Raw genomic sequence first — 27,424 nt, forward strand, 5'->3', positions numbered from 1 at the left:
TAATTAGGGAGCTGGGCCCGGAAGTCGGAATCTGGATTGTTTGCCGTCGTTTCTCCGCGCTCGCTGGTCCTGGCACTGCCAGCGCAGCCGCAGCCGCAGCCGCCGCCGCCATGGGGAAGCGACAGCATCAGAAGGACAAGATGTAAGTTGATCCGCAGCCGGGAGCGGAGCCCCGCTCGGCTCGGTGCCCGCCTGTCCCGCACTCCGCGCCGACCCCTTCCCTCTCTCAGAGCTGGTTCCCAGAGCCACTCTCAAATGCCGCTTCGTCCCAGAAGCCTCTGACCCCTTCCCCAGGCGGAGAATTACCCCCCACCCCATACCCCGGCGCCTAGGTCTCCCGGGCTCCCGGTTCTAACGCACCGTAGGTGTCCTCATCCGAGCGTGGCCCACCCACCACCTCGGCGCTGGGCGAGCACGGGCCCCTGAACTCTTGAGTTCTGCTCCTGAATCAGCCCCTTCCTGTCCTGCGCCTCCAGTCTCCCTGCGTGCTGGCTCGTCGGGCTGCACTCATGCTCCGAGTTTTGCAGTTTAAAACAAACTAGTCTTGGGCGCCTGGGTGGCTCAGTTGGTTAAGCGACTGCCTTCGGCTCAGGTCATGATCCTGGAGTCCCTGGATCGAGTCCCGCATCGGGCTCCCTGCTCGGCAGGGAGCCTGCTTCTGCCTCTGACCCTCCCCCCTCTCATGTGCTCTCTCTCTCTCATTCTCTCTGTCTCAAATAAATAAATAAAATCTTTAAAAAAAAAAATAAATAAAATAAAACAAACTAGTCTTGCCCCGTGCTCCCCTCCAGCTGCCACTGTGGTTTGTTGTTGTTTTTCTAACAAGACGTGAAACACTTGCATCTGCTTGCTGTGTTTTGATGTCTCTTGAAACCAATCCAGGCAGGCTTTACTCTGCAGCACTACTCTTGTCAGGATCCCAGTAACTTCTCTGTTGCTAAGTCTAGTAGTCAGTTCACAATTCTCATTTTGTTGGGCTTCTCAACAGCATATGACACAGCTGACCATCTCGCTCCTTCTGAAGCCCTTCTTTAGTATGTGGGACACCATATGGTCTTGGTTTTATGTCTGCCTCAGTGGCCTCTCTATTCTCAGTCTCCTTTGCTGGATCCTCCTCCCTCTCTCCCAGACTTCATACATTCATGTTCTCCACGTTTTTTCTCCCTTTACCTTCTTTGTAGTCTCCTCTCTTAAAATAGTCAGCTGCTTACTCAACATCTCCAGTTGGAGGTCTGATAGACATCTCAAATTTAATATGCTCCCCCCTCATTTCCCCCCTCTCAGTGGTCACACCGCTATTTAGTTTCTTAGGTCAGAAGTCTGGGAGTTAGCCTTGGTGCCTTTCTCCTGCGGCTCTCTCCTCCCCCTGTTCATCGGTAAATCTTTGTGGTTCTTCCAGGAACCACTTCTCACTCATCCACCAACCCTCCCATAGGTGGAGTTTATGTCCGCTCCTCCTTGAACCTTTGTAGTTGCCTCCTGATTGGTTTTCTGCTGCCTCTCTTGCTTGTCCCTCTCTACACAGGCGCCAGAGTGATGCTTTGAGGACTTATGTTAGATCATGCCAGGGCCCTACTCATAACCCTCCAGCAGCTTTCCATACTGCTTAAAGCTGATCCACAGCTCTTACCCAGCTTCTGGGTAAGACCGAGTGGTCCGACCACCACCCTTCTTCATCTGCTGCCCCATGCCCGTGTGCACACTCTTCTTCAGCGACTTCACCCTTTTCTGAAAACACAACAGCTGTTCCTGTCTCAGGGCTTTTATATGTGATAAGCCTGCTTGGTCCCTCTGCCTGAAAAGTTCTTCCCCGAGATCTTCCCATGGCTAGCTCTTTTGCATCATCAAGACTTCTGTTAAGTTTTGTTCATTTTCTTCAGAGGAAAGCAGGATTGTTTGTATTTGCTTATTAATTTGTGTATCCCTGTGTTCTGTTGTATTTACTACTATGGGTCTGACACAAAGTAGGTGTTTAATAAGCATTTGCTGAATGAGTGAAACGATTCAGTCATCACTTACTTCCAGAGACTGTCCTCTTTATAAAGGGGGGTGGTAGTAATATTCTCTTTCTCTTCTTCAGGTACATTACCTGTGCCGAATACACTCACTTCTATGGTGGCAAGAAACCAGGTAAGGCATGAAATCCTTCTGTTTCCCTTGGTGTGGATGTATGTGTGTGTGTGTGTGGGGGGGGGTGTAATTAAGGAATGATGTCTTCACTATACAATGAGACTGTAAAAATTAATAATGAACAAGAACACAGAGGGGCGCCTGTGTGGCTCAGTCGTTAAGTGTCTGCCTTCGGCTCAGGTCATGATCCCAAGGTCCTGGGATCGAGCCCCACATCGGGCTCCCTGCTCCGCAGGGGGCCTGCTTCTCCCTCTCCCACTCCCCCTGCTTGTGTTCCCTCTCTCGCTGTATCTCTCTCTGTCAGATAAATAAAATCTTAAAAAAAAAAAAAACACAGAAACTGTAGCAGACGGATAGGTTGAGAACACAGATAATTCACAAAAGAGAAAATACACTAAACACATGAGAAATGTTTAATCTTGGTGGTGATATTTTTTGTGTGTGTGAGAGCACGTGTGAGAGCAAAAACAGGCTGGGGAGGGACAGAGAGAGAGAGAGAGTCTCAAGCAGGCTCCATACTGAGCACGGAGCAGACGTGGGGCTTGATCTCACGACCCTGAGACCATGACCTGAGCTGAAATCAAGAGTCAGGCGCTTAACTGACGGTGCCATCCAGGCGCCCCAGTGGTGATACTTTTTGACATAGATTAAAATAACATTCTTTTTTCTGTCAAGTTAATAAAGAATAAAAAGAATGATAATACCCAAATCTATCAAGGCTGCAGTAAAAAGAGCACGTTCTCATTAATTGCTGTTGGGGATAAAACCAGCACAGCTGTCTTGGAAAGCCAAGCCAGACCCCACAGCAAAGGTGTTAGGGTTGTGGGAGAAACCCAGCCGCAGTGGCTTAAGCAAGTATGTGCTTTTTCCTCTAAGTGTGTTCTTGATGTACTCCATGTGTTCTACTTATTGAAAGGTTTTTTAACCTACACTAGTTTTTGCAGTAGGTAGTTTACATGAACCTTTTCTTAACGTGGGATTGAATTATTGGTAAGAACACATCCATGAGGTTATTCACAGAATAAACTTTCTTTTATTTTCATCTTAAACAGATATTCCACAAGCAAATTTTCGTCGTTTACCTTTTGATCACTGCAGGTAAGAGTTTCGAGTGTTAATCTGTCCCTCCTAGTTGTTTTCTGATACTCATTATTTGGCAGTGAATCTGATCCTTGGAGATGCAGATGTGGGTTCTGTCTGTGTTCCCCTACCTAGATCTTCCTTGAATTGAGAAAAGGTGACCTAACAGTGATAAGAACTAATACTTACTTTCTGTTCATTCTGTGTCTGTATGTTTATGCATTGTTTCTTTTAGCTTCTTTTTTACCTTCCAGGGTAAGTAGACTCTGTCATTAAGCCTATTTTACACTTGAGAGGATCAGTGTTTAAAAGTGGGAAGTCCCTCACCCCGGTGTCACATCTAGAAAGTGATGCCATCGAGGCTTGAACCCCGTGGACTGACTCCGGGCCCATGTCTTTCATGCTTTACTTTTAGTCCAGAGTCTAGGTAGTAACAGCATCAGTAATAGTCATGATACTGTGAACCCCTTCCCCCGCACCGGGAACACAGGTTACTGGTGGGGATGGGGAGAGACCCAGCTGTAGAGACACTCAGAGGCTTCTTCCTACCATGGTTGGTATGTGTATGAACAGAAGGTGGGTCTGCTGGAGAAGTGGGGCTAGCATTAATGAACCCCAGGACATTGGGGGTTTGGGGATGGTCCATTGGGCCTGAGTTGCCCCAAGCTCAAGCTGTGATCATCCCTGCTCTGGACACATGCATCGTGTGTGTGTGTCCCATTGGTTTCTGATTCCGTAGGTCACGATGAGCCTTGAGAACTGACAGCGCTCCTAGTGTTCTCCGCCAGACACCACAGGGCAGGAAGGGCCAGGGATGCAGCCACTCGGTCTGCCCCTGGAGACTCCCTCGGAGCATTGAGTGAGGGCTTTCCCTGCTCCTGGCACTTGCTCAGGGAGGGTCAACAAGTGAGACCCAGGCATCATTGGCTGGATTTCTCCCCACCAAGTTTTGTCATCAGCCTCATGGGAATCTGTTCTCATTCAGAGTGTGTATGAATGGATTTTATGGAAATACTTTCATCCTTGGTTCCTAGTTCCTCCAAGAGGTCTCTAAACTGTGTTTCACCCACTTTTTAACTACCTTGGGTTTTGGGTAAAAATGTGCTTTGAGAATATGCCCTTCAAGACCCGTTTGGGAGAAGATGCATGTACGGTGTGTTGCCATTTGGAGCTTGCTTTGGTGTTGGGTCCTGTTTTCATCAGTCCCCAGCAGGATCACCACTGGGTTAGAGTAGTAGGTTGGGCCAGAGAGGGAGGGCTTTCTGGAGCAGCATCTGGGGAGGTGACCCTGTCACTGCCAGGCTGTCCAGGTCCGGGGGACTGACCTGTGCTGACCAAACTTAGAGATGACCGATTTACAAATAAGCCAGGTCAGCCAGGGCTCTTGATGGCTAGCGATGGAAACCCCGTGAAAGGAAAAAGGGTACTGGCTCAAGCAAGGTCACCATGTACAGTCTCCCTTCATCTATATGTTCTGCTTTTCCCAAGTAGACGCTCCACGAGGTGGTAAATGGCTTGTGGCAGTCTGGGTCTCTGCAGACCCATCTACCCCCATATCCATGTATTAGAACTTACCCAGGGCTCCTAGGGCACTTGCCTGAGTCATGTGCCTACCCCTTGGACATGTGGGGGGAATTGTGTGCACACTCTAAGCAGGAGCAAGCAGGGCACCCCCAGACCAGGATAGGTCCACCAGAGTCTCTTGGGATGAGAGAGGGCAGCTCTCAGTAGAAGAGTATGGCCTGCATGCCATGTGAGGTTTTAGGGAGTGAATTCCAGTCCTGCTGCCCCAAGGCTACCCTCAGGAACCTCTTTTGGGCTCGAACATGATGACACATGTCAGGTGACACGGCAGAGAGAGTGGGGAGAACGGCTGCTGTCCCCCCAAGGCCCCCTCAGCACCTCCTGGGACCCTTGCCTTGTATTGATTGGTGTGTGCAGGGAGCTTCTGAGGGGCGGGGATGTGGGGGTCACCTCTGTACTGGCCCCTGGCCCTGGCTGGGCAGAGGAGCCCCGGAATTGTTGGAGGGAAGCAGGAGGAACAAAGGGAGAAGTCACGGGAGCCACTGCGTGACCCGGAGTGACTCTGTCCTTTCTCAGTCTCTCTCTGCAGCCCTTCGTCTACCCAGTCTGCACCCCTGAAGGCGTCGTCTTTGACTTGCTGTGAGTTTTCCCTTGACTTTAGAGCTAACAAAAGGGGTGAGACTGTGGACACCCACTCAGGAAGGGGGTATGGGACCAGCTGGAGGGGTTGTGGCTTCAGGTAGTGCCAAGCCAGGCCGCACACTGGGGTCTTGGCAGCCTCGGGAGCATTGGGTGGCCCCTTGGGGACCCAGGAGAGACTTCCAGAGCCTCGGGGATGAGGCCGCAGTGTTGGTGTGACCCCTGGCCAGGCAGCCTTGCTGGCAGGCGCTACTGTCCCTGCCTGGGGTGGCATTGACCTTTCCCCGCGCATGGGGGAGCCTAGGGTTCTAATTGGCCTACCTATACCTGTTTTGGATGTTAATGAACTTGAGTACTTTTCACTTTATGAAAGCAGAGTCATAATTTAGGTACATAGTTTCCCAGTGCTGTGTTTTGAAGCATGATGCTCAGTTTTATGTTCCAACATAAACCAGCTTCTGTAACTTTTTCATGCTTCAGTCTCTTTTTAGAGAATGTGGAAAATACTTCAAAATAAAAGGAAAAATTTATCTTAATCACACTATCCAGGATAACTACTGTCAACATTTATACTCCTCTTTTTCTGTGAGTTTATTTGTGGTACATGGTTGAGATAATACTGCAAAGATAGTTCCTTTTTTTTTTTTTTTTTTTAAGATTTTATTTATTTGACAGAGAGAGACACACTGAGAGAGGGAACACAAGCGGGGGAGTGGGAGAGAGAGAAGTGGGCTCCCTGCAGCCCGATGTGGGGCTCGATCCCAGGACCCTGGGATCACGACCTGAGCCGAAGGCAGATGCTTAACGACTGAGCCACCCAGGCGCCCCATGCGAAGATAGTTCTGAATCCATTTTTCACTCAGTTGTGTCGTTCAGAATTCTCTGGAAGCCTGACTTTCGATGCTGGCCCAGTATCTCACTGTATGGACGTATCAACATTTACATGTATCTTTTCTCGCTGGTTTGTGTTGTTTATCCGTAACCACAATAAAAACACTAGGTGTGTTTTTATTGAAACCCACGTATCCAGAAACACTCCTCACTTCCTTGGTCAAGGCAAGGTGCTAGCAGAAGTGAAGCGGAGCGAAGCCCATTCGCAGCTCTCACCCGGACGGGGCCCTCCTGGATGGTGGCCTTGCCACCGGGCTGCACCTGTCCGCCTGGCTGACATTCTCTCCTCTCTTCCCTTCAGTAACATCGTCCCTTGGCTTAAGAAGTATGGGACCAACCCCAGCAATGGAGAGGTAGGTGGCCGGGCAGGAGTTTAAGTGATGCCGAGTGAATGCTATCCTCGCGTCTGTCCTTTGGGTCTGTGGTTTTCGCGTACACACAAGCGTGGTAGAGGACCGTTCACGGGGCACTGTGAATGGGACTGTTCTCCCCTCCCTTCCCCACACTGTTCCTTTCTGGAAATGTTCCCTCACGTACACACTTTTGTACAGGTGTACATCTTCTTTCCTTGGGCCATGGATGCAGTCACACGTGCGAACGCCTCTGTACTTTGCTTTCACACCCCTTGGAGTGTTGGAGATCTGAACACCCATGCGTCGAGCCCTGCTGTGTTCTGTGGTGGCTGCATGCGTCTTCCTGGGGGGCTGCCGCAGCGTGTTTGAAGTCACCCGCTGTTACGGCGGACAGGGACTACCCTTGTGCACGTTTCTCTGGACACATATACGAGTGTCCTCCCAGGACTGCTGGGTCACAGGGTGGGTGCATTTTCTGTTTTGGTAGCTACTGGCAAATTGTCCTCCAGGGAAGTTGCAAACGCCTGTTCCCCTTTCCCCCAACGAGTATCATCAGGTTTTAGACATTTTCCTTGCCTCGCCTCAGTATGAAAGCGTTAATTTTTTTTAAGATTTTATTTTTAAGTAATCTCTGCACCCAACACGGGTTGGGTGCAGAGCCAAGTTCCAGCTTAGTCGCCTTTTCTGCCCCCCCCGCCTTGCCTCCATCATAAACCCGTGGGGCTGCTACGTTTCCCACTTTCCTGTGGTCCCTTTACTTCTCGGAGCCCTCGCGTTCCCTCACACTGCAGGCCCATTTCTTCAGTTCCTCAGTTGCAGCCACTTATTCAGCGAGGTGTGAGCCTGTGCTGTGTGCAGGGCCTGTGAGCTGTTGGCTGTGGGAGGTGTAGGCGGTCACTGGCAGGGAGCCGGCGGGGGGGGTGGTCTTGGGGAGCGTCTGTGGAGCAGTGCCGTCGAAGCTGAGACCGGGGTTGGGGGGGAGATGGTGGTAGATAGAGGCCACGTCATGGGGGCCTTGAAGGCCCTGGGGGAGCTCAGGTTTGTTTTGGGGGTGCTGGAACCGGGCAGGGTTTCGGGCAGAAGTGTGTCACGATCGGGACTGTGTTTTAAAGGCTCGCCTTGGCTGCGGTGTGGGAAATGGGACTATAGGGAGGCAAGGGTGGAAGGTGGGAGAGCAGCCAGGGAGCTATGCACTTGTCTGCGCGAGAGGTGCTGTGCAAACGTGGACCAGGAAGAAGGCTGAGGAGGTGGCACAGAGAGGCCGGACTCACCATTGCTGTTACAAATGGACCTGTGGGCCTTGCGGGGCCCTCACATCAGGGTCTGTGTTTCCCCGGGGCCGGGGAGAGCCCAGTAGGGGCCTTTTAGTGCAGTCCCATCTTCGGAGGACTGGATCAGTTAGCATGTCCTATGCCAGGGATGCCAGGGACGGACGGGTGGAACCAGGTGATCTAGCCTGTGCTTGGCGTTCCGGGCCAGTGGGGCTTCAGCAGGAAGGCAGACCCCTCAGAAGCAGAGCCCCGAGTGGCAGGAGGGATTTGGGTGCACGAGTAGGGGCAGGCAGTTGGGGTGGAGGTGGAATGAGGAGGGCCAGCAGGGAGGGTGGGCACTTCTGTGTGACCTTGGAGGACAGTTGGCTCCAGGGTGTCTGGGGTGGTGCGTGAGGCTGAGAGGTTAACCTGATGAAATACGGAGGCGGCCGGGTCTGGCACCGTGGAGCTGAGAGCCGGCCAGAGCCAGGGCCTTGGAGCCGTGTGTGCTAGGATAAGGCCCTGTCCTGATGGGGAAGGCAGCAGTCTGCGTGAGGCCAGGTCAGTTCTGTGACGGAGACCCTGGAGGCCGTGCAGGGTGGAGGCCGCCGTCAGGGAGGCCCAGGAGGACCTGGGCTCTGTGAGGCTTGACGGGGAGGCAGTGAGGGCCAAGCCGTGTGAACCGTGTCCTGGTTGCCAGCGTAGGTAGGACAGGTGAAATGTCACTGGTTCTTTACTTAGCCGAGGTCTTGTTACCTGATTCCTGGAGGCCCTTCTGTGCTGTCTGGGCTCCGCTGGCCCCTGTGACAGAGTGTAGGGTGCTGTGGGCCCCTCGCGTCAGGTGGGTGACTCACCAGTGGTCCTTCCCTGCCCTTGGAAGAAAGGGGGCTAGACTGGGGGTGCGCGTTCTGGGCCTGGCCACCAGAAAAAGCCTGTGGGCTTTTTTCTCAGACGGTTGAGGTGATGCTTGCAGCCTGGCCTCCCTAAGGAGAGCGCTGTCCTTCGGGTGTCTGCTGTGTCCTTCTCAGTTTTGGTCATTTGGAAGCGTGACTGGCAGTGTTCCTGTGAGGCCTTCTGCTGGGAGCCACTGTGGGCTTCCGGGGGCTTCCTGTGGGGTCCGTGCTGCCTGCCTGTGCCCCGTGATTGGCTTGTGTTCAGGGTCCGTTGCCTTCCCTGATGCGAATGCCACGCCAGCCTCAGTGGAACAGCCGGGGTCAGGCTGAGGGTCTGCACTCTGTGTTCCCAGGGGTGGCTGTGCCCCTGGACTCCCTCATGTCTTCTTGTCCATGCTTGTCCTCACGGCCTCGGTCTCCTTCCCCGTGGATATTGTCATTCGGTTGCCTCTGAGCGCTTTTTGTTGCTTTGGGCATTTTGCTTCACGGGTGCTCTGCAGGGCCCCAAAACCTCGGCCTCTGGCCAGGCCCAGTATGGCAGCTAAACAAGGGCAGTTCACCAAGGGCTGGCTTGGCCCATGTCACTTCTCGGGGACCCAGGAGGAGCATGTTATGTGCAGGGTCATGCACCCAGGCCGCCTGGGCCTGAAGGAGGAGGGCTATCTGATGGGAGCAGCCTCGGAGCGAGGACCCTGTTGTCTGCCCTGAGTTGAATGCTCACCTGCACTGGGCCGAGGAGGGGAGGGCGAGGACACAGGGGCCCGGCCCTGGGATGCCCACCAGCGTTTCCTCTGTGCCTCGCTCGGGTAGGCAGGGCCGGTCCTGCACCAGAGTGGCCAGGGGCCAACCGGGATGTGGGCCCTCAGTCAGGCGCTCCTGGGCACGCAGCCTTGCCTTCCCCTATTGGGGTCTCTCCACGGCCCCCTTCACTTGCTCCAACCCAGGCCCCCGACTCCAGGGCAGCTTTTTCCCCCTGGCTGCCTGGACTTTGTTTTATTGTAAGGTTTGCCATAGAAGAGGTAAACCGCAGACAGTGCAGGAACTGTGAAAAATAGAGGACCCATCACTCAGCATGTGGGGGTGTTGATTCCTTCCCCCCTACTTTAAAAAAAATTTTTTTTTTGTTATGTTAATCCCCATACATTATATCATTAGTTTTCGATGTAGTGTTCCATGATTCATTGTTTGTGCATAACACCCAGTGCTCCATGCAGAACGTGCCCTCCTCAATACCATCACCAGGCTAACCCATCCTCCTCCCCCTTCCCCCCCCGCCCACTTTTTAATGTTCTGTCTTTCTTAAATAGTCCTACAGCAGAACAGTAGGGGCACGCCTATGTGCCCCCCAGCCAGATGAAAAAAATACGTTCATTTTTAACTTCAGAAGTAGTCAGTGCATCAGGGCTCACAATAAAAACGTGTGAACATTTGAGAAGTATAAAACACACCTCCACCCTCAGCCTCTAGGTGGGGGTCGCCCCTGTGAGCGGGTCAGGGTGCCACTCAGAGACTGGGGGGTTCCGTGGGGCGGCCCCTGCGGCTTTACCTCTTAACTGCAGCTGTGAAGGCTTGCGTGGTCAGAGACATTGCCCATCTCTCTGCTTCACCCAGCCTCATAGGCTCCGCGTTTCTTCACATCAGCCACTTACTCGTTATTACTAATTATTAATTCTTCTTCTTCCAGAAACTGGACGGGAGGTCCCTGATCAAGCTGAACTTTGCAAAGAACAAGGAAGGTGAGTGATCCCTCTTACAGCCAATTCAAAGACTGTGCCACAGACCCCAATGCCCCTGCTTCTCACCAAGTTCTCTGCAGAATCCATCATTCCTTTCTGATCAAGCTGGACACTTAATTTTTCAAATATGTAGGGGCGCCTTGGGCTGACTGAGTCAGTGGAGCACGCAACTCTTGATCTCGGGGATGTGACTTCAAGCCCCACATTGGCAGTAAAGATTACTTAAAATAATAAAATGGTTAAAGTGGCAAAGGTTATGTGTACTTTACCCCAATTAAAAAAGAGATGTAACATAATTTCTCCTTAAAGGTCCAGGTAGTTTAAAGCTGGGGATGGGGTGGGGGATGAAATGTTGAGTTTGGCACTTCTTCCCACGAGGGCAGTGGGGCCATGAGGGTTGCTGATGGCCTTTGTGCATACAGTTGGGCCCTGTGGGCATGGACCCTGTCTAGCTGCGACCCTGGTCTGCTCATTGCTGGGGGCAGGAGCTGCTCAGAGGCCAGGGCAGGTGGGTGTGGGGGTGTGATGGATTTGCCGGGTTCTTCGGCTGGGCTTCTCCTCACCACTGCTTGTGAAGCCCCACCCCAGCCCAGGGATCTTGCTTTGTAGTCCTCCACACCCTCCGCTGGTCTTCTCAGATACCAGAGCTGAGGTGACCCTCGCAGGCACCGACCTTGCTCTTGGCTCTTTGTGGGTCTGGCACAGTTTTCTCAGCCCGTGTAGATGCCACGGTTGAGGTTGTCTGCGCTCCCGGCAAGATGCTGAGGCACCTGACGCTGGGGCCCAACACGCCTGTCTCGCCCCAGAGCTGGTGCCGGCTCACTGTAAATGAGGGAGTGGCCTCGACAAAACAGAAGCACAGCGCTTTGTGGACGGTCTTGGAGGTCAGGGAGCTCCACGCTGGTAGCCAAGCACTGTAGACCCCCCGCTCTGAGATCGGCTAACTCAGAGGCCCACAGTGTGCCTCTCATTTAGCACATATTTACTGAGTGCCTGCCATGTGCAGAGAGCAAAACAGGCCACATCCCTCCTGGAATAAAAGGAGCTTACATTATGGTGAGGGAGGAAACTGGAAAACAGCTCCCCATAGCGTGTCAGAGGCTGCTGCTTCCAGCAACCGAAGATAAGGAGCGGGGAGGAGAGAGTCATAGCAAGACACGCTGACGGGGTTTGCGTGGGAATCCGATGAGAGAGGAGGCATGAGGGGATGTGGGGGAAAGCATTCCAGGCAGAGGGCACAGCCAGTGCAAAGGCCCTGAGGAGGCCTGTATTGCTGGAACAGTGTGAGGGGTGGAAGCAGGGGGCTATGGTCAGAGGGGTCTGGGTTGGGGCGAGCAGAGCAGTCGTGCAGGGCATGGGCAACCACAGGACTCTCCGCTGCCAGCCAGAGAGGAGAGACGAGATCTGACCATTCACCTGGGGTTTTTTTAACATTTTTTACCAGCAAGCACTTTTTTTTTTTTTTTTTTAAGTACGCTCCACACCCAGCATGGAGCTCAGTGCAAGGCTGGAACTCACAACCCTGAGATCAAGACCTGAGCTGAAATCAAGAGTTGGATGCTTGGGGAGCCTGGGGGGCTCCGTAGGTTAAGCGTCTGCCTTCGGCTCAGGTCATGATCCCAGGGTCCTGGGATTGAGCCCTGAGTCAGACTCCCTGCTCTGCGGGGAGCCTGCTTCTCCCTCTCCTACTCTCCCTGCTGTGTTCCCTCTCTTGCTGTCTCTCTCTGTCAAATAAATAAATAAAATCTTTAAAAAAAATAAAAAAAAAATAGGGCGCCTGGGTGGCTCAGTTGGTTAAGCAACTGCCTTCGGCTCAGGTCATGATCCCGGAGTCCCTGGATTGAGTCCCACATCGGGCTCCCTGCTCAGCAGGGAGTCTGCTTCTCCCTCTGACCCTCCCCCCTCTCATGTGCTCTCTCTCTCATTCTCTCTCTCAAATAAATAAATAAAAAATCTTTAAAAAAAAAAAATTTTTTTTTAAATAAAATCTTAAAAAAAAAAAAGAGTGGGATGCTTAACCAACTGAGCCACCCAGGCGCCCCTTTTGCTTTGTTGTTGTTTTAAAAGATGCGAGAGCGTGGGCATGTGCGTGAGGAGGGGGAGGGGCAGAGGGAGAGGAGGAGAGAGAATCCTCAAGCAGACTCCATGCTGAGCACGGAGCCTGCCATGGGGCTCAGTTCCAGGACCCTGAGACCATGACCTGAGTCGAAGTCAAGAGTCGAACGCTTAACCAACTGAGCCACCCAGGTGCCCCTTTGGCTTTGTTTTTAATTGAAAACTGCAGACACATGAAAGTAGAGAGAATTAGTATGGTGATCCCCTGCCCCGTAGCCATCACCCAGCTTCGTTCCTGTCCACTCAGGGCTGTGTGATTTTATCTGCTCCCCTTTGGCACCTGCTTCGGTAATTTTGAAGCAAGTATCAGATACCATGTCATTTCATGCCTAAGTACTTCAGTGTGTATCTGTAAATGATAAGGGCTTAAAAAGTAATCAGTACTATCATCACACCTAAAAATTTAACAGGAATTCTTTAGTATCATCAGATGTCCAGCCCGTAGTCAAAATTCTGGAATGCTTTCATAATCGTTTTTTTATAGTTTTCAAATTAAGATTATTTATTTATTTGACAGAGAGAGAGATAGCGAGAGAGGGAACACAAGCAGGGGGAGTGGGAGAGGGAGAAGCAGGCTTCCCGCATGAGCAGGGAGCCCGATGCGGGGCTCGATCCCAGGACGCTGGGATCGTGACCTGAGCTGAAGGCAGACACTTAATGACTGAGCCACCCAGGCGCCCCTCAAATCAAGATTTTTTTAAAAGTCCACACAAATCCGTGTGATTGCTATCTCCTCAATCTCTGATCTGTAAATATCCCCCCCACACACTTTTTTTCCACAGTGTATTCATTGGGACTTACTTGAACGGGCTTCCTGGCTGCCTGGTGTGGAGTCAGTGGGGCAGGCGTGGGGAGGGCAGTGGGAGTTTGTTGCAGTAATGCAGGCGAGGGTATAGGAGGTTAGGGAATGTGGCAAGGTCTGAGATGGAGGAGGAAGATCTTGTCTAGGGTGGTGGCTGCTAGCAGCGGGCTGGGGGCTGATGGTGCAGACTCCTCCAAGGAAGGCCATGCAGGGCTTGGGTTTTGCAGGATGACTGGGAGTTTCCCACTGGGATTGGAGCAGGGGGCGTGAGTGGCTGACTGTCCCTCTGGGTCTCCGTTCTGGGCCTGCTGACACGGGGTTCTGCCTCCTCCCTTGCTCTGACCTTAGCCCTTTCTCTGACTGGTTTTGCATGGGCCTTCTTTCTAGGAAAGTACCACTGCCCAGTGCTGTTCACCGTGTTCACCAACAACACCCACATCGTAGCTGTCAGGACCACTGGTAACGTCTACACCTATGAGGTGGGTTCTCAGGAACTGTGTCACATGTAGGCTTTTCAGGTGTGTGGCTCAGGGCGACCCTGGGCTGGCGCTGAGTTTGCACCAGGCACCGTGGGCACAGCCTGGCCTCGTCCCAGTGTAGTCGGGAAGAGATGTGCCCTTCCTGCGGCCTCCAGACCGGAAACCTGGGGTGTGGTTTTGTACCCCAGGGGTCTGCCCCACAGTCTTTGTCTTCATTGATCAGGCCCTGGGAGGGAATCTGTGCTCTGAGGGCAGGCCCAGGCCTGAGGGGAGTGCTGAGCCAGGCGCCCCCCCCCCCCCACCGCCGCTGGCATCCCCTGGAGGGGCAGATGCAGGATGGTGGGCAGGCCCCGCTCCCCGCCCCCAGCCTGCTGCTCCGGGTGGGCCGGCAGAGGGCACAACAGCAGCCGTGTTGGCGCCGTGTGGCAGGGAAGCCCCCTCTGAGCTGTTTTCCCACCTGTCCCTGGCCATTGGCAGGGTCTGGGTGGCCAGCGCTGCCCTAGGGGCTCCGGGGTCGCTTTTGCCCAAAGAGTGCACAGATTTGGTGCAAGGGGTTTGGTAGAGCTGCATGGCCGGCCTTGTTGAGCCTGTTTGCTGATGTCACGTGTGTAATGGGAGTGTCCTTCGGTGAGCCTTGCTGAGATGGCTGGTTCGAGTGTCCGGGGGCTCAGCAGGCTCCGCCCTCCGTGGTGGGGCTCTCGGCAGTGGGTACATGGTCACGCCGTCCTTTTCCTCACCCCTGGAATGGCGCTGGCACCCACCCAGGGCCAGGGTTGGGGCAGGCACCATAACGGTGGGCTCCCTCCTGGCTGCAGGCAGTGGAGCAGCTAAATATCAAGGCCAAGAATTTCCGAGACCTGCTGACGGACGAGCCCTTCTCTCGGCAGGACATCATCACCCTCCAGGTGGGTGCCCTCTGCCAATCCCACCTCCCTGCCCAGGCTCTGGGGCCTGACTGGTTGCAGTTTCCCAGCTGCCCCCAGCTCCTGGCAGCGCCCCCAGCCCCAGCGCCCCTGCTCTCTGTCAGCCCAGGTCTTCACACGGCCGCTTCCATCTGGCTGTCACATCTCTCCTTCCGATGCCTGTCCTTGCTGCATCAGGGCCGCTCATCTCTGCCCCCAAAGCCATGTCCGTATCCAAGTGGGAGAGGACAGGCTAGTGTGTGCCCTGCCCCAGCATCGAGCATAGGCGTGCCTCTAGGTGTCAGCCCTGAGTGGGTTCCTGAAAGACCTGGACTTAGAAACTTCGGAGATGGCCTTCGTGGGCCGTTCCTGTCCTTGGCATGTCCCATCCTCATCAGCGGTCCATGTGTGCTCCCTCCCACGGGGTGGGCTTGCCGTCACCAGGGCCCGAGGCACTGCGGGCTCTGTGGCATCCGGGCCAAAGGGAGCGCGGGGGGCTGTGGGAGGCCTAAGGTGGCTGCCCCATGCCTGCCCACATCCCCTAGATGAACGTCCGTTCGTGCTCATCAGCCATGTGCTGGGGAGAAGGGGACACAGTGTGCCGCTGTCCCCACCCCTGCTTGTGGCCCTGCCTGGGCAGAGCCTGCTCATGACCCCTGGTGCCCTCCGTTCCCTGCTCGATAGCCCAGATCTCTGTGCTGCCCCCGGCCTCTCTCCTTCTGGGCCCAGGACCCTCAGGCCGCCCGCCCATCCTTTGCTGCCCGGCTCACTCTGCTGCGTGTGTTCTTTTTGCTGCAGGACCCCACCAATTTGGACAAATTCAATGTCTCCAGTTTCTTTCATGTGAAGAATAACCTAAAAATAACAGATCCTGGTAGGTACAACCACAGCTGGCCTGGGTGCCAGGGGTTTGGGTGAAACAGGTCAGTGCTTTCTGGGTAAAGCCCTCACCTTGCTGGCGGCGGGAGCACCCAGGAGCCTTGCCCAATCCCAGACCGGCTGATGCTTCGCTTCTGTGCCGAGGTTCGCAGGACCGCACTTGCCCACGCCCGCCCACAGGGGCCTGATGTGGGGAGTCCCAGCTGGGGCCCATATGCTTGGTGCCCACAGCCGCATACAGTGGAGGCCTGGCTCCTGCCTCCGCCCCAGGGTCCCTTGAGGCCATGTCCTCTCCCAGGTCCTCCTCTCGCTCCTTAGAAATTGTCTCTGTTCCCATTGCGGGGACAGGTGATGACTGCGGGCTGCTGGGTCCCTCTGGTGTGGACGCAGGTCCTGGGCGGGGGTGTGACTGGGGCCAGGGCAAAGCTGGGGACGGAGTCCAGAGCTGACCACAGCCGAAACTGGGCGGGCTGACTTGCCATCCTTGCGGGCTGTTGCCTCGAGCTCTTCCCCGCACCCCCTCCCCTGCATCGTGGCCACCAGGAAAGTGTCACCGTGTGGAGGCTTGGGTTACTTGGCCTGCGTCCTGTTCCGGGCTTCTGCTGTTGCAGCTGGCTCTGGCCTCCTGTCCCTGTCACGCCTGTCTGGGGACATTGCTGGGGGATCGGCTGGCTGAGCAGGGACACTGTGCTGTTTTGTAGACGAAGAAAAGGCCAGACAGGACCCATCTTATTATTTGAAAAATACGAACGCCGAGACCCGCGAGACACTGCAGGAGCTCTATAAGGAGTTCAAAGGGGACGAGGTCCTGGCGGCCACCATGAAGGTCCCCGAGAAGAAGAAAGTGGACAAGCTGAATGCTGTGAGGAGGCAGAGGGCCACACAGCTGCCAGCGTAGCCAGCCTGCGCTCAGAGGGGTCCTGGGGGAAGGGGCTCGTGGGGGCCCTGGCATACATTTGGAGGGAGGTGGCCAGGACCCCTCAGAGCCCAGCTGCCCCTTGGGGGCCCAGAGGTGGCCTGCACTGAGGCTGGGGGTGGCAGGGCGTGTGCTGGGGGCCACACGGGGTCTCTATCTCACCCTGGCCCGAGCTCAGCAGCCTGGAGTGGGGAGGCTGGGTGGACCTCTGCCTGGTTACCACGGGACACTGTAGCCTCGGGACAGTGGGGAAGGGACAGAGCTGGTCCCTTGGTGCCCAGAGGAAACCCAGGGAGAGACTGCAGGGGTGTTTGAGGGTGCAGTGGTGCTGAGAGGAGGGCACAGCTGGTGCCCACCGCCTGGGTGTCACGTTTGCTTCTTGCAACACCCACTGGTTGGCCCCGAGGCCCCCAGTTGGCAGTGATGGTGCCAGGATTTGTGCCCCGGCCTCTCTGGCCCCAAAGCTGCTCCTTCCCCTGTTCAGGCAGGGCTATGGGGGATAGCGGGGGCTCCGTGGCTCCCAGAGAATTATCCAGGAAAACTTGCAAGAGGAAAGAAAGTTTGTTCACAGTCCCACCCCTTTAAAACAATAGCGCTTAGCATTTTGGTGTATTTCTTTCTGATGGGGAGAAATCCCCCTTTTTTTTTTCCTTCTCTGTCTTGGATAAAAATACAACATATTGGGGCTTATTTTTTCCTGATTGAAAAAGCAATCTGTTTACTGTAGAAGACTGAAACCTTTGAAAAAGAATTAGAGTCCCTCGTACTGTGAACCTCAGCAGTGACCAGTTCCTAGTTCAGTCCAGGGTCTCAGCTGCCACGAGAGCCTTGGCCAGTTGGGCCTCAGCTTCCTGCCCGGTCCAGGCCCTTCGTCGCACGTGCCCCCGCTCGGTCCCCTCACTCCCTGAGCCTTTAGGGAGAGGGCCAAGCGCCCCGGAAGCCTCTGCTGGGCTCTGTGGGTGGCGGCCAGGGACAGCTTTTTGGAGGAAGGGCCCCGAGTGGCCCCAAGCCGTGGGGTCCCGGCCTCCTGGGCCGCTGCTCATGGGCCCCCTGGTTTCCTGTGCAGGCGCACTATTCCACTGGGAAGGTCAGCGCCTCCTTCACCTCCACCGCCATGGTTCCGGAGACCACGCACGAAGCAGGTAGGTGCCCGTGCGCCTGCGTCCGCAGCAGTGCTGCCTCACAGCGGCCGAGGGCGGGCGTCCTGCCCACCCCCCGCCAAGCGTCACTCCATCGTGCCCGGCCCCCCCCCACAAGCGTCACTCCATCGTGCCCGGCCCTCACGGGGGCTTCGGCAGCTCCCACGTGGTCAGGCAGCGACGGGCTGCAGCAGGGGCCCGGCCGGGGGCAGGCGGTCCTCCCTCTACCCGTCGGGGCTGCACCACCCTGGGCTCCAGCCCACGTCCCACCCCAGCACCGGCCCTGCACCCCTTCCTCTCGTGTTTTCGGCCTAACAGGTCCCCTTCCTCCCCACCGACCTCACGTGTCCCGGCCTTTTTTGTGCCCCCCCCCCCCCCCCCCCCGTTGCCGAGCCGCGCCCCGTCCCTCTGCCCCCTACACCCGCCCTGTCTTGCGGCCAGGGTCCTGTGAGCCCGGGCTTGGCTGGGGCCAAGCCTTGGGCTCTCCCCAGAGCCTGGTGTGTCGGGTGGGGGGGTGTTGCCCCAGCCAGAGGGCAGCACAGAGCTCGGGCCTCGGTTTGCAGCTGCCATCGACGAGGACGTACTGCGCTACCAGTTTGTGAAGAAGAAGGGCTACGTGCGGCTGCACACCAACAAGGGCGACCTCAACCTGGAGCTGCACTGCGACATGGTGCGTGTGGCCGCCGTCCCCGCCCCGAGCCCGCGCTGCCTTCCACGGTCTTAAATCCGTAGCTGCCCTTGGTATGCGCTTGTGGTAGGACGAATGTCCCACTTGGTCCCTAGAAGGCCTGGGGCCCGCACTTCCCTCGCCGGAAGGGACCCCGTTAGCCGCGCACTGTGTTTCCTGGGCCCGTGTTCTGGGCAGGGGCGTGTGCACCCATCACACGAAAGGGGTCAGGCTCCACACACACACACACACACCCCTGCCCCCCACCTGCTTGAGCGTCTCCCGGCGGCCCTCGCTCCAGGTCACGGCAGATGCCGGTGTCCGCAGCTCAGCCTCACGGGTCCTGCTTTCCCGCGTCCGGGCCGCGCAGCTGACCGGCAGCCCTGCTGAGAGGGGCCCCGGGTGGTGCTTGCGCTCCTCCCGTCGGCTGCTCCACACCTCACAGAGGTATCTGGGCTGTTCTGTAGACGCCAAAGACCTGTGAAAACTTCATCAAGCTTTGCAAGAAGCAGTATTACGACGGCACCATCTTCCACAGATCCATCAGGAACTTTGTGGTGAGTGACGAGAGCCCACACTGGCCGCACACCTGCGCGTCCGTGGAGGCCGTGGGACTCCTGGCCGGGGCGCGTGCTGCAGGCGACTCCTGGGAGTCGTACCCGTGAGCCCTGCTCCTCGGGCGGGGAACGTGCGGGGGGGCTGACCCCCGCGCTGGGCTCCTGAGGGGGGTGGCCCGGGAGGGCGCTCTCCTCACCAGAGGTAGGTGGGCCGCGGCCGCAGGGCAGGGCAGGGGCTCGGGCTCATGGGGCACAGCTTGCTGACTGGCTTTGGTTCCTCTCACAGATCCAGGGGGGTGACCCCACCGGCACAGGCACAGGTAGGCCGAGGGCTCCCCCGTCAGCTTTGGCTTCTCTGTAGGCCATGGGGGGGCGGGGGGCTGGTGGGGGGGGCCATGTTGAGAGTTCCAGATGTGGAATCTGATAGCCAGCCACCAGCCTGCTGTGTGACCTCAGGCACATCCCTCAGTTTTCTCACTTTGAGAGGGTCGCAAGGCCTGGATGGACGGGGAGAGGCAACACGATGCCCTCTGGCCGCTCTAGAGACCCCTCTGGGCCTGTCGGCTCCGAGGCCCAGGCCGCTCCCTCACCCAGTGTGGTGTGAGCAGTCATGACCTGCAGCTTCCACCCTTTACTCCCTGAACTAGGGGTCGGGCCCCACGCAGGGCTCCGAGGGGCCAGGGGGCTGGGGAGGGATCCGTGGGGAGATGGTGACGAGGGTCCCTCGGGGCCAGGGCTGCCCTCTGAAGTACTCGGCGGTGCCCCTCGGCACTCAGCACACGTTTCTGGAGCTGGGCTGCGTCCCACTGGCAGCACCGGGGCCAGGACCCCGGCGTCGGTGCCGCCAGCCATGCTGCTTCTCTTGCAGGCGGGGAGTCGTACTGGGGAAAGCCCTTCAAAGACGAGTTCCGGCCCAACCTCTCGCACACGGGCCGGGGCATCCTCAGCATGGCCAACTCGGGGCCCAACGCCAACAAGTCTCAGTTGTGAGTCAGCGGGCGCCTGTGGGTGGGTCCTCCCTCTCAGCTTTGTCTTAAAGGGTGTGCTCAACCTGAATCTCGCCCAGAAAGTGGGCAGCGCCCTGGAGGAGACTCCTACCTCCCCCATGTGTGTGCCTTGTGGCGCGTGCCCACGAAGTAACGTGGGTGGTTGCTCAGAGACCCAGGGAGGCCGCGGGAGGTGGCAGATGCTGGCCCCAGGCAGGGGGTGGCCTAGGATGTGCACTGCATTTATAGAAACGGGGAGACCTGGGGAGGGCATGAGAATTGTGCTTGAAGCGCTGATAATGTCTGATGCGTGCAACACCCAGGCTGGTCCTAGCGGGTCAGCCGAGGGGGTGAGAATGGGCTAGAAGTACGGGCCCGGGTGGCCCCGTGCTCTGATGGAAAGGCAGGGGGTGAGGGCCCAACGGGAGTGAGTGTGGGGAGGGGAGCGGCCAGACCCAGCCTGGCAGGGCAGGGGTGGAGGGGCGTCTTCGGGGTGGTAGCAAGACAGTTTTCTGGAGGAGCCTCACGCCATGGGGTGGGCAGGACAGGGGAGATCCGTCTGGCGCAACGTGGCGGCTGGTGATGGTGGCATCGGAGGTGACGGCTTTCCTGCACATTTGATGGGATTCCCCTGCAGAACCGTCCGGTTGGGTGGAATGGGGGTGCCCATCCAGCCAGGGTTTCTCTTGACCTGTCTGTCGTTCCCTCTCTGGGAGCTGTAGGAGTTCACCTGAGTTTCATTATTTCTGATTTTTAAAAATTCTTTGTTTCTGCTTGTTCTTTGTCGACTCCTTCCTCTTTGTTTTATTTATTTATTTATTTATTTATTTATTTATTTTTTAAAGATTTTATTTATTCATTTGACAGGGAGAGACACAGCGAGAGAGGGAACACAAGCAGGGGGAGTGGGAGAGGGAGAAGCAGGCTCCCCGCAGAGCAGGGAGCCCGATGCGGGACTCGATCCCAGGACCCTGGGATCATGACCTGAGCCGAAGGCAGTCGCTTAGCCAACTGAGCCACCCAGGCGCCCTCCTCTTTGTTTTTTATGAGGAGGTTTGTATTTTTCTTCAGAGCTTTTTAGATTAGGTATCTGTATTCCAGATATTTTTTTCCAGGTATTTCCAGTTGGAAAAATCGCCCATAGTACTTTAAAATATATTCCAGTATATATTCTGAGCCACCGAGGTGCTCCTAATTTGATATTTTAAAATCAAAATTCTTTTCCAATTCTGTTGCTCATATAGAGAAAGTCTATTTTTGGGGGTGCCTGGATGGCTCAGTTAAGCATCTGCCTTCAGCTCAGGTCATGATCCAGGGTCCTGGGATGGAGTCCCGCCTTAGGCTCTCTGCTCAGCGGGGAGTCCGCTTCTCCCTCTGCCCCTCCCCCCTGCCCCCCTGCTTGTGTGCATGCACGCACTCTCTTTGAAACAATCTTTTTTTAAAAAATTGATTTTAGATATAACTGCTTTATTAAATTCTCTTAAAATTCGAATGGTTTTTATTAAGAGTGTCTTGGGTTTCCTAGATACTCACGTTTATCAGCACAAGGTGGTGTTCCGCTCTTCCAGCGTGAACACCAGTCCCCTCCCGGTCAGGCCTGTAAGGAGAGGACGTGGGCATCCTGCTGTCCAGGTTACATGCTCTTTTGCCATCTGATCAAATTTGTTGCTGGGCCTACTTTTTGGGAGAGGCTGTGTTTCCAGATGCTTTTCTCTTAGCATCTGTTACTCTGGTCAGAGCGTTTTCTCTTCCTTCTGGAATTTGTGGATAGAAGCTCTGGGTTGACCAGCCTTGCTGTCACTGTTTTGTCCTGGAATAAACCTGGGCTGGTCCTCGCCGCACCGGGTGGTCCACCGGCCACTGCTTTAGGCCGCGTGCCACAGTCCTCTCCCCAGAGCCGGGGCTGGCTGGTCAGCTACCTTACCCAGCGTGCACAGCCTGGGGGCGGTTAGCTTACATTGGGGTCTGCTTGGTAAGGTAGCTTGCCAAGGACAGCTTTTGCGGATTCTTCACGCTAATTCCTTAGTCGGGTTCCACTTTGTGCACCATCTGGGTAGCTTCTGTTTTGCCAGAATGTAACTGGTCCATCTCTAGCTTTCCAAACTTCCGTGGTGTCTGCATTCCCGCTCTCCTTAATGGTTTACGGAGGGCTTTTCTGGTTTTATTTTATGTAATTTCCTTCTGTTTCCATCTTCACTGGCTTCCTCCGGTTTCTCTCCTTTCTCAGGCTCCGCCTCCGCAAATATCCGGGTCTGCACATGCTGACGGCACGCATTTCCCAGCTTCACTGTCTTCTTAGGTCAAAGAACGAATCGTAGACTTTACTTCCTTTCTGGTATATCTTTGTTTGCCATGTTATTGCTTGTCTTTCCTTCTTTTCAGGACTCTTTCATTCCCTTTTAAGCTTCCCGACCTGTGTTAGAAACGCATGGCAGAGGGGCTCCTGGGTGGCTCAGATGGTTAAGCCTCTGCCTTCGGCTCAGGTCATGATCCCAGGGTCCTGGGATCGAGCCCCGCATCGGGCTCCCTGCTCCGCGGGGTGTCTGCTTCTCTCCCTCCTTCCTGCTCGAGCTCTCTCTCACTATCTCTGTCTCTCTCAAATAAATAAATAAAATATTTAAAAAAAAAAAGAGAGAAACGCATGGCAGAGAGACCCACCTGGTGGCCAGAGTTCAGGTCTGCACACTTATGGGCATTGGCGTCTGTGGAGACTTGCCCACTGGCCGTGTCTGGTCAGGCCTGGTGGGCTCGGAAGTGGTGCTGTCCCCGGTGGAGTGGGTTTCTGGAAAGGGCCTCTGTCCCTTGTTGACTGTGTGTGCCGTGGGCCGTCGGGACATGGGCAGCATCATTTGGTGTCCCGGGAGGGCAGCCCTGCCCACACTGCTTCTCTCCATCTCTTGTTAGACCTCTTTCCTTTCTTTTACTTGGAGCTTTCCAGATTCTCGAAGCTTTAGGGCCGTCTTTTTAATGACACACAGTTAGATTTGGGGTTATTTTAATTCAAACTGACAGTCTTAGGTGCATACTTCCAGTCAGTATCCATATTTTCTGTTATCCTAATTTGTACTTCCTGGTTCCCCCCCCCTTTTTTTTAAATTTTTCATTTCTTCTCTTCTCTTTCTCCTGCCTTGGAAGTTAAGTGTCACTTCTGGCTTTAAGTAGATTTAAAGTCTGCAGTTACCAGTTAATCTCTCTCTCCTTTCCTCGCAGACAGACCCTGCCCGAGCTGTCCCCCCAGCCGAGCCAGCTCCCATGTTCAGATAGCTGGACATTTAAATTTCACTCATTTCTATACCAAATTTGATGTGAAAGTTTACTAGGTCAGCATTTAGGGGTGTTTACCTACGTTCCTCGGCGTCTTTGCTCCCTTTCCTGCCTGTCTCCTTTCTTTCAGTTCAGCATCCCTACTTCTTCAGCTGCTGTCACAATGGGACGGGCTCAGGTGTCCAGTCTCCCCCTCTGCCCGCGGGCTCTGGCAGTGTCTGTCCGCCAGAAGCTGGCAGCAGCCGGGGCTGGAGGCAGAGCTGGGGTCCCGGTCCCCTGGGCGGCCTTGGCTGACGGCCTGCCCTGACCAGGCAGGGTGTGGGGGCTGCACACACAAGGAACTCCAGCTTCCCAGAGCTGCTTTGGGGGGATGGGGATGCCTGGTGTGTGCCCAGAAGTCTTGGGGGCTAAGCAGGCTGCGGGGGAAGCTCGCAGGCTTTTCCTGATTCCCCTTCTCCTCCTCGCCCAGCTTTATCACCTTTCGCTCCTGCGCGTACCTCGACAAGAAGCACACCATCTTCGGGCGGTAAGAGGTCTGGGGTGGTGGTGCGGGTAGGCTTCTTCCCCAGTGGGACCCTCTCACTGCCTTGCCCCCACACCTGGCTCAGTGCCTGCTTGCCCCCACAACCATCACTGCTGCGGCCACGGCCACACAGAAGTGGGGACTTGGGCCTTTCTGTTGGCCAGGGGATGGTTGGCTCCGCAGACCTGCCAGCCGAGGGGCGGGCCGCTCTAGCCCCCTCTGGCCAGATGCCGTGTCCAAACTCACCCCCCTTGGGCTCCCCTCTGGCTGGGTCCAATTTGCAAGTCTGGGCACGTCCTCGCCTCTCTGTTCTCTTGTCCTATGAAGGCCCAGATGGTATTTCCAGCTTGTGGCCTCGTGGCATGTCACACCCCTCAGCTCGGCAGCCTGTCACACAAAAAGTGCTAGGGTGCATGGAAGCAGTACGAGTACCTGTGGCCCGCTGGCCCTGCTCTGACCGCCCCCCCCCCCGCCCAACCCCAGGCCTCTCATCCCTGTGGCACCTTCTCAGGCCCATCCTCTGCCCCTCTTCCTGCCATGCCACAGGGACTTGGCTTTTGGGGGTGCCCTGTCCTGGGGCACACTCAGAGGTACCCCTGTCCCTCGGCCGCAGGGTTGTTGGGGGCTTTGACACACTGACAGCCATGGAGAACGTGGAGAGCGACCCCAAAACCGACCGCCCTAAGGTATGTGCCGAGAGAGAACGGGGGATCGCCGCCCAGGCTGGGCACCGGGCAGGCGGGTTTGGAGGGGCCTGCTGCCTCCTGCCGTCCCCTCACTTGCCCCCCTCTGCTGCTAGGAGGAGATCCGCATCGACTCCACCACGGTGTTTGTGGACCCCTACGAGGAGGCCGACGCTCAGGTGAGGGGGCCACCAGGGGGGCAGGGGCTGCAGGGACCGTGCCCGGCCTGCGGGGCTCCGGGCCAGCCGTCACCGTGCTCCGTCACAGATTGCTGAGCAGCGCAAGATGACGCAGCTCGAGGAGGCAGCCCCAGAAAGCACAGGAAAAACCCACCAGCCCAAGCCGGGGAGCCAGGGCCCCCAGACGTACCGCCAGGGGGTGGGCAAGTACATCAATCCAGCAGCCACGTGAGTGCAGTGAGGGCGCGCGTCCCGTCTGCGTGCTGCTCTCCCAGCCTCCCAGAGCCCACGGGTCAGACGCCGCCCGTGGTGAGCGAGCACCGGGCATGGGGGGTGAGCAGGTGCCCGGGGGGGGGAGCGCCACCGTGCACGAGGACCCCGGGGGTGGGGGGGGTGCGTATGTGACTGTGACCTCACACCGAGCAGGTGCTGCGGGAGGGCGTGGGTTCCCAGCGCGGGGGACTGGTCCACGCCCAGCAGCCAGAGCGAGTCTCCGCTTTCCAGGAAACGGGCAGCAGAGGAAGAGCCCTCCACCAGCACAGCTGTCCCTGTGGCCAAGAAGAAGCCCAGCCGAGGCTTTGGGGACTTCAGCTCATGGTAGCAGCAGGTCGGCCCCTCTGGAGCCCCGGAGGGACTCAGGGCTGGGGGCCTGTGTCCACATCACAGAGTTCTCTGCCCTTCCGACTACAGCTTACTAAAGCTCTTACTTGTTGCCCGAGTCCCCTTTCCTGGCCCTCGGAGTCCACGGGCCTTCCCAGCCTTCACTGGGTACAGTGGCCCCGGGCCGAGCCCGAGCCCACGTCTCAGACTGCCGGGCATGGGCTGTTGCCCTTAGGCCTGCCTGCAGCCCGGCGGGGGAGGAAGGCAGAGTCTCCTGCCTCTGGCTCTCCTACCCTCCCCCACCCCGTCTGCGTCCTCGTCTCGGGGACTGTTTACTCAGTGGGGCACCTGGGACCTGGTTAGAAACACGGGCTTGCAGAGCCCAGACCTCCTCCCCTGGGGCCGCGGGCTGGGCGCTGCACCTGCATGCTGCCCATGCTGGGGAGCTCCTGCCGTCCGGCCCAGGTGGGGGCTGTGCCCAGGACCCCCCGCCCCAGGATGGTAAGCAGAGCGCACGTGGGAGCAGCTGCCCACCCCCTGCCCCCCAGGCCTGCCTTCGTGCTCAAACACTCGATCCCTCACCCCAGCACTAGGGCTTCCAGACCGGCCTCACCAGCGTTTCCGGACTTAAAGAATCCCTTCCCTTGACTTTATTTTTCTATAAATGTAAAAAAAACAAAAAACAAAAAAACCCCTAATGTTTGCAGGCCCGCCCTTTGTTTTCTGTTCGTTCTGTAGCCCGTGCCAGCGTGGCTTCCCTGCTCCTGACCTTGACGCCACTACCTCGGCTTTCCCAGAGCACCTCTGCAGAAGCGTGGCGACAGCTGTCCGCCCCTCACACCCACTCCCAAGGCCTGTCGTCCTCGGGCCGGCACGGGCCACGACCCCCTCCAGCTGGTCACACTGCAAACTTCAGGCTCGGTCCTTGGTGGTTCTTTCCTTCACCCAAGCCTCAGATGTCCACAGCGGCTCCAGAACATACCTGGGCTCCCCCTTTTCCACCTCTGATGCTGAACCCCAGACCCAAGCCTGGTCTCTCGCTGCCTCGGTTCAAGCCCCTCGTGCACGTCCACGCCGGTGCCATCTGGGCCCCCTTCCCAGAGTTCATCCGCCCGTTGTCCTCTCGCTTCACGCCAGTCACGGGCTGTCCTGTGTGTGGAGAACAAGGGCTGTGCTCCCCGTGCACCCTGTCCCTCTGCAGTCCTCTGCCTGTGGCAGCCTGCAGCCGGGGGCCGGGGCCCTAGAGAGCGCCCGCTCACCCCTCTGCCCGGGGCCAGGCCCTCATCATCCTCCTTCACGACCTCCTCACCACGACCCCCTCCCGGCTACACCGAGACATCAGGTAGCTGCTGAAAGGCTTACACTGCAGTGTTTGTGCCCAGGATGCCGCCAAGAGCCTGTTCACCCAGGAGAGGGCTGTGCGTGGGGACAGCCGTGTAAACGCACAGCTGCTGGTGGCTCAGGGTGCGGGTGGGGGTGGAGGCCCTGGAGAGGGAGGGTCCCAGAAGGCTCCCGGACTCCTCAGCCTTTGGGGGCGGGGGGAGCTCAGGTGAGGCTTTCTCGGGCTACGTGCACCAGCCCCCTACCCTCCTCCCAGACTTGCCGGGTGGGGAGCCCAGTGGCTCAGTGCTCCGGGACACGGCGGGCTGCATGTGGCCACAGGAGGAGCTCGGAGACCTCAGACCCAAAGCTCCCAGCATCAGAGCAGAGCGCCCGAGACAGGAGGTGCTACGGGGAAGGACACCATCTGACAGTGGAAGCTTTATTGTTCAACCTCACAAAGACACAGAGGACAGAGGGCTGGACACGGAGGCTGAAGGAGGCTTGTGCACGTGAGCGTGGCAGTCCTGCTCCAAGGGGCAAACCTTCTGGCTGCTGTCCATCTGTCCGTCCTTCCAGCTGTGCCCAGCGGCCACACCTACCTGGCCCAAGGCATGACGGCCAGGCCACCCTGGGCTGCAGGTCCACCCAAGAGCCTTTGACAAAGGACGGTTTACATTGCTGTAGGTCGTTTTGGAACTTAAATTAGTTTTCTAGATATTAAAACCACTTGGATTTTATAAGTACCTGGTGAGGTCCTCAGGTAAATTAAAGGGCTTTTGGAAAAATTCCCATGTCTGATCTTGCCTAATATCTGACAGATGCCATCAAGAATAAGCATTAGGTACAAAAATACTATATATATGTATATATAAGACGGCAACAAAACTAAACCACACTTCTAAAGCAGATGTGCT

General features: G+C 56.5%; 2 protein-coding genes across 4 annotated transcripts; both read left to right on the plus strand.

Moving 5' to 3' along the window:
- PPIL2 (peptidylprolyl isomerase like 2) lies at nucleotides 1-26,011 on the plus strand. Of its 3 annotated transcripts, XM_021687872.1 has the most exons (21): nucleotides 1-142; nucleotides 2,081-2,130; nucleotides 3,183-3,228; nucleotides 5,311-5,373; nucleotides 6,566-6,617; nucleotides 10,445-10,496; nucleotides 13,801-13,892; nucleotides 14,708-14,797; nucleotides 15,593-15,668; nucleotides 16,375-16,535; nucleotides 17,656-17,731; nucleotides 18,292-18,398; nucleotides 18,863-18,952; nucleotides 19,239-19,272; nucleotides 19,821-19,938; nucleotides 23,672-23,728; nucleotides 24,339-24,411; nucleotides 24,525-24,587; nucleotides 24,676-24,815; nucleotides 25,092-25,194; nucleotides 25,926-26,011. In XM_021687872.1, exons 1-20 carry the CDS (start codon nucleotides 111-113, stop codon nucleotides 25,186-25,188), a joined length of 1,569 nt encoding a protein of 522 aa, XP_021543547.1. In that variant the 5' UTR covers nucleotides 1-110; the 3' UTR covers nucleotides 25,189-25,194; nucleotides 25,926-26,011. The 3 variants fall into 3 exon arrangements, with proteins under 3 accessions (XP_021543547.1, XP_044777089.1, XP_044777088.1); XM_044921153.1 differs by lacking the exon at nucleotides 25,926-26,011 and having other exon boundaries at nucleotides 33-142; nucleotides 25,092-25,490; XM_044921154.1 differs by lacking the exons at nucleotides 24,339-24,411; nucleotides 24,525-24,587; nucleotides 25,926-26,011 and having other exon boundaries at nucleotides 19,844-19,938; nucleotides 24,763-24,815; nucleotides 25,092-25,490.
- On the plus strand, nucleotides 25,515-27,216 carry LOC110578339. Its single transcript, XM_021687873.1, has one exon. The coding sequence runs from the start codon at nucleotides 25,885-25,887 to the stop codon at nucleotides 27,214-27,216; it is 1,332 nt and encodes a 443-aa protein (XP_021543548.1). The 5' UTR covers nucleotides 25,515-25,884.
- The last annotated feature ends 208 nt before the right edge of the window (nucleotides 27,217-27,424 follow it).

This window comes from Neomonachus schauinslandi, chromosome 14 (genome assembly GCF_002201575.2).
Source record: "Neomonachus schauinslandi chromosome 14, ASM220157v2, whole genome shotgun sequence".
Classification (NCBI taxonomy): Eukaryota; Metazoa; Chordata; class Mammalia; order Carnivora; family Phocidae; genus Neomonachus; species Neomonachus schauinslandi.